Here is a 6,145-nt window from a genome sequence, read left to right on the forward strand (position 1 = left end):
TTTCAGAAAAAGGCTCGGGATTTGACCCGGATTGTCACAGAATTCCTATACACAACCGAAATATTTTTAGTCAGCTGAATCATCAAAGCCTGCAAAAATAATATTGTAAATCACGACATATCATCACTCACTAGTCTAAACGATTATTGAGTATAAACTGCTTCCAGTAATATTTTTTGCACGCTTTAACTAAATTATTAAAGCCATGTACTTTATTTTTAACATAACATGTGCAAGCTAAATTTTTTAAAAATTATATACACTGTATTTTGAAACATTACTAGAAAATGGTATGTGCCTTCCATGAATTATTATGCTAATTATTCTTAACATATGATCATATTACTCAAATAATTTTATAACTTCCAAGAAGCAAGTTTTACATTATTTAATGTTATATACTTGCCGTGTTACCAGTTAGAAAATATGGAGGCTCAGAGAAGAGTTAATGTGATGTTTGTATGATTAAAAAGAACCTCCAATTATAGTTGGAGTTTAAAGCATTACAACGAAGACACGAGAAGAAAAAAACAGTACTCCTTGCTGCACCAAGGAGCCTGACACACAGAAAACTCAAAGCAAACTACTACAATAACCAACAACTAAGACAATCAAGAACTAGAACTAGAGCAAGACACCAAGCAACTTCCATACATCCTTCATACTAAAGGAACAATGTCGATAATACTGATTTACCATTTAATTGTAAAACAAATCTTGAACATTTAATTTATGCCACTGTCAACTGCAGTATCATTGTGGATAACCAATGTTCCGAAAGCATACTCGAGGTCCTCTGATGAGTACTTGATGTATCTCTCCTTGTACTTTTCTCTCATTGCGCGGCTACTGTATTTCTCTAGAAAGGATCTATAAGCTGGAAGCAGCTGACTTAGTATTAGGTCATGGAGCTGATTGCGTAACTGACTATCCAACACAAATGATAGAGTCCGACAAACTTCTTCAAATTTGATGTCAAAAGCCTTGAACCTATCCTTCAGAGAATCCTTTGAAATCTTGCTATAAAATGGAAACTTGTAGTTTAATCCATCATCTCTTAGACAGTACAAAATCCCGTGCAAAACGGATGAATAATAGTCCTGTGCTGCCTGCATGACATCTTTGCTCAATTGTGATACATACTCCTTCCCAATCAACTCCAGTAGCTCTGGAGACCCTGTGATAGTCTTAATTATGTAGTTAACATTGTTCATCATGAATACATAGCGCAACGATGAGTATTCATGACCTCTAGATTTTCCTTCCAAATTAATTCTCAGGCTTATCATGATCCAAATCATGTGGAGTTGCAATGGAGATCTACCTGAATCATTCAAAAATTGATTATTTGACTGATATCCCAAACTACTCGAAGGCCTAGATAAAATTATATTCATCAGTATTTCCTTGTACTCAGAAATGCTGGTAACATAATTCATGGCATATTCTGTCAAAGAATGGATTGAGCCATCTCGAGTTGAAGTGTTTAATCTCTCATTAAGCACAGTTTCCTCGAAGCTGGAAAACAATTTCCTTATCAGAGTTGCAAGGTTGTCAATGGTCTTAGCTGCCTCACTATATATATTTGCCGATACTGCAGAGTGGAACAGGTTTTGAATCTCAGGCAGTATAACAAACAGAGCCTTGTACAGATCCAACACAGCAAACAGTTTTTGGAATGAGGCAATAGAACTTACAGCATCTGCAAAGTTGTTCAACTCAACTGCAACATGTTCGACTATAGCCAGGAAACAACCGTGATACGTGACAGATTTTACACCATCAAAGATCTGTTCAAAGTATTGCCTCTCCCCAGGAAAGATTCTGTTGTAACATTTATTGGCTGTTTGTATCCATAACTTAACCTTTGCAGTGAATTCTTCGCTGTCCAAACCTTGTAAGTCGTTGATGCTCCACTTACCAATGCCAGACCTCAGAAACCTTGCATTTACCGCCGACTTCCTTGATATCTTGTACACGACAATGCAGTCTCCTAGACATCCCGTGGGATTCAGCCTCTCTACTATACAACGAAGACGATAAGCTTGCTCTGAGGAGAGCTCACCTTGCCCAATACTATTATTTCCCTGCATTTCATAGCTTGAACTGCTAGCCATACTACTAGAGTAAACAGTGGAACTCATTGTATCAGACTCAGTCCCACTAATTGAGAAGGTCAATATTCCTTTGAACACCAACTGCAGTGTTTTGATTGCACGTTTCTGAGTCTCATAGCTGTATATTATTTCTGACTCGGTTGATTTCTAAATCTCATCCACTGCGAACAAGTACTCAGAAAATTTGGTCCTCCCGTCATAAATAAGTTCTTGTAGCCGCAATTGAGAACTAAATGTGTTGATAATTTTTCCGCTAACCACATATGTGGTAATGTATTAACCTCACAGTTGGATTCCTTCGTGCCTGGATAATCTACTAACAAAGTTGAGCGATAAGGTACAAAAGCACCTGGAGCTGGATTTTCCATTTCAGTTTTAATTTCAAGAACTCCAACTAAACAATTCACAACCAGGCAATCATCTTTCAGGTAGTCTGATTTCTTCAAAAGAAAATTCTCGATGTACTGGTCAGATCCCCATTGGCTTCCGCGTCGTCTCATTAAGAAAGGCTGCTTCTCCTGCAACCTCCCAAATTGAGTTTGAATTCTGTGCTCACCCTTCCCGCTTTGATCAACAAGCAACAGTTCAAAAATTGCACTCACATCAGTTTTATCACTCTCCAATCTTATATACAAAGATATGTAATCTTTAAACTGGTCCATCTTGCCATTGGGGTACAAAGTGATTGCCCAGTTATATCCACCTGCTGTGAAAGTATCCGACACCAAGTACTTTCCAACTTCAAGCCCTTCCATTTGCGAGTAGCCATTAAATCTGACTGTATGTGTAGAAGTGGCTAAATCATTTCTGCAGCAGACACACGGGGGGATTGCTCGGGTTGATGGTGAGTGATGCACAATGCTTGTTTCTTGGCATTCTCTAACCATTGTGTTAGCAAGAGAAAGGAATATATTTTTATTTAGAAGAGTTACTGAGGGGTTTTGATGACAAATATGTTAACAGTCAGAAATGGACTTAGTATGAAGTATGCAGATATCAAGAACATATTTACTGGATAGAAAATGAGGACTAGGGTGAAGGCCATTGAGAAGCTGCATTAGTTTTCCTGGCCTTCCTGTTTCATATATAAAATTAAGAACATGTTGAAATAGTAAATTATGAATCAATTAAGCGCAGTCGACCATTAGGTTGCATGACTCGTGTCTGAGAGGGGCTACTGGCTAAGTGGGGCACCAGGTCTGGGTTACTAGTTCTTTTGTCAATTGTCGGAGTGTTAGTTTTTAAAATGACTGTCACTAATAAACTATAGTAGAAGTGTGAACTCTTGATAATCGACTGGGAAAGTTGGAATCAAGATTCAAGTAGACTTTCCGGGAAAGTACTATACTCCCAGTCAGATGAATATGAGCTTCTTTAACTAACTGAAAGTCAGAAACACCCTCATACAGTCATACTCTAAAACCCTATGATTTATTCAAACAACCGGTGGAAGCTCGTTTTATGATTGCATTTTAATCTTAAAAATTGTAGATATAATATAGTTTATGAGCAGGGTTGTATAGCTCAACTCGTTAAGAGTTTATACTCTCCTGCGTTGAATCTTTGTTCACTGCTTTAAGAGAAATTGACGTGGAAATGGAAGTACATGTAACTTTGTTTTAGTCTCTTAATATGTGGTGATTTCCATATTTTAGTTTCTTTCTAATTATATATATATAGGGTAAAGCTCCACAGCTACGGGGGAGCCAACCGAAAAAGGATTCCGCAATGAAACAATGCGGAAGACTTCCGCTATGATACATTGCGGAAGCTTCCGCAATGAAACAATGCGAAAGACATCCGCTATAATGCATTGCGGCCGCATTGATATAATGCAGAAGCATTTTTTTTTTTTTTAATTATTTATTTAAATAATATATGCTTTAAATGTGTTTCTGATTTAAATATATTTATAATTTAAAATAAATATAATATATATATTTTAAAACAGTTAAGTTATTTTTTAAAAATAAAGTACTTAATAAAATTTAAAAAAGAGATTTATATTGAATTAAATATTGAATAAAATTTAAAATAAAAAAAGAACCACTTCCCTTACTTACCATCATAGTAGTTCGAGGGACGACATTCAATATAAATCTCTTTCTTTAATTTTATTAAGTACTTTATTTTAAAAAAAAAAAAAATCAAACATAAGACTATAAATTCAAATTTATTTATCATCAAATTCAATAATGAAGATTTAAGTGTTGAAGATAACATTAAATATTCAATATTAGAAATTTCAAATGCAATGATATAACTTGCTTATAGACATTGTACTCCATTTATACTTATCAAGTGCTTAATATATTTTCTCAACCAAATAATATTTATTTATTTTTTCACATACCTATATATTATAAAAACAAATTAAAATTAAGTATTATATGTTTAGACATATTTTTTAAATATTTAATGTATTTTTTCATCAAAAAAGGGAAAATATACAATAATAATTACAAAAGAAAATAAATTTTTTGATATAAAAAATTTATGTAATATTGACAAGTAATATGAATGTTATTATGAATTTTAAAATTTTTTTACTAATTATTTTCTTCACAAAAAAAATCAAAAAATAAATAATTATCAAAACTGCTTCCGCAATGAACCATAGCGTAAGTTTTGGCTTCCGCAATGAATCATTGCAGAAGGATTTAATGTTTTGATAATGTCTGCGCGTTTTAGCGCGTGGGTTGGCTGAAGCATTAAATACACCTTCCGCAATAATTCATTGCGGAAGTGTGCATTAAATTTGCCTTACCAGCTTCGTTTTTTTGCTTTGTAAACCCAATTTCACCATTTTTCTCTATCATTTTTCAATTTGGAGCCAAAAAGAGGTTACTTTTTCTTTACTATTTTTAATGGCATCTCATTTATTTAATTATTCAAGTTCATCTAGTGAGCATGACGATTTTGATTATTTTACACCCGTTGGGAAAAATCCGGTTTATCATAAGCTTATTGTAGATGATGTTAATGAATTGATAGATGTTGATAATTATAAATGTAAGAAAAAATTGGATATGGATGATGATGATATTGAGTATATGGAAAAAAAGAATATGGATGATGATGATATTGAGTATATGGAAAAAGAGAAATATCATAAAAAAGAAGAGGGAGATTGTAAGGGAGAAGGAAAAATGAATGATGATGATTTTTATAGAGAAGAGAAAATGAATATAAGCGATGATGATGTTGATGATGATGATGGAGATGATGATATGAGTTTTGACAAAAAAGGTTACGGTTTTTCAAAATCAAATATGAATAGTGTTGTGCCTTGCGTTAGTATGTTTTTTAACACTTTGGATGAAACCGAAATTTTTTATAGAGATTATGGTAGAAGTGTTGAATTTGAGATTATTATTAGGAGTACTCATAGACATTCACGGGGTAATGGTATCTCCTCTCGTTTGTATATTTGTCGTAAGGGTGGAAGACTAGGTTCTAGTACGAAATTGGATGTTGATGATGAAAGAAAGGAAAAAAGAAGGATTAGAGATGTAATTCCGAGAACAAATTGTAGTGCTCGAATGTGTGTCACTCATAGAGTTAAAAATGATAAATGGGAAGTAACTTTAATTTAATTAGAGCATGATCATGATATGGTAACCTCGGATAAAGTACAATTCATGCAAATGTTCAAAAATATAGATCCGGTTACCCGAGCATTGCTTGAGTTATTTGATAAATCGGGCATTGAAACCGCTAAAGCGATGAGATTTCTTGGTGAAACATGGGATGGTGTGAAAAAACTTGGATTTTCTAATCAAGATGTTCGTAACGTAATTCATGATATTCGACGACGGGTGTTCGATTCCGGTGATGCGGGGAGTGGGATGGCATTGCTACGATAATTGAAAGAAAAAAGTTTTGGAAACGTTTTCTATCGAGTTGATTTGGATGAAGAAAATAGAGTTAGAGGTTTTGTTTGGGTTGATCATCGATCATTAAACGCATACACGAATTTTGGAGATGTTGTTTTATTTGACTCCACATATAGGACCAATAGGTATTGT

At 34.1% G+C, this 6,145-nt stretch overlaps 1 protein-coding gene across 1 annotated transcript; it reads right to left on the reverse strand.

The window, feature by feature from the left end:
* Positions 1-529: 529 nt before the first annotated feature.
* Positions 530-3,004, reverse strand: LOC141673258 (exocyst complex component EXO70A1-like). The gene is made up of 2 exons (XM_074479989.1): positions 2,399-3,004; positions 530-2,198 (listed from the first exon to the last, which is right to left on the reverse strand). The coding sequence occupies exons 1-2, from the start codon at positions 3,002-3,004 to the stop codon at positions 726-728; spliced, it is 2,079 nt and encodes a 692-aa protein (XP_074336090.1). The 3' UTR covers positions 530-725.
* Between the last annotated feature and the right edge of the window lie 3,141 nt (positions 3,005-6,145).

Source organism: Apium graveolens, chromosome 7, assembly GCF_009905375.1.
Source record: "Apium graveolens cultivar Ventura chromosome 7, ASM990537v1, whole genome shotgun sequence".
In the NCBI taxonomy this organism is placed as follows: domain Eukaryota; kingdom Viridiplantae; phylum Streptophyta; class Magnoliopsida; order Apiales; family Apiaceae; genus Apium; species Apium graveolens.

Excerpts from the sequence above, each read along its gene's own strand:
- LOC141673258 (XM_074479989.1), bottom strand. The coding sequence starts at position 3,004 with ATGGTTAGAGAATGCCAAGAAACAAGCATTGTGCATCACTCACCATCA. Across the intron at positions 2,199-2,398 it reads CGAAGGAATCCAACTGTGAG|TTGGTGTTCAAAGGAATATT; the intron begins GTTAATACATTA and ends AAAACACTGCAG.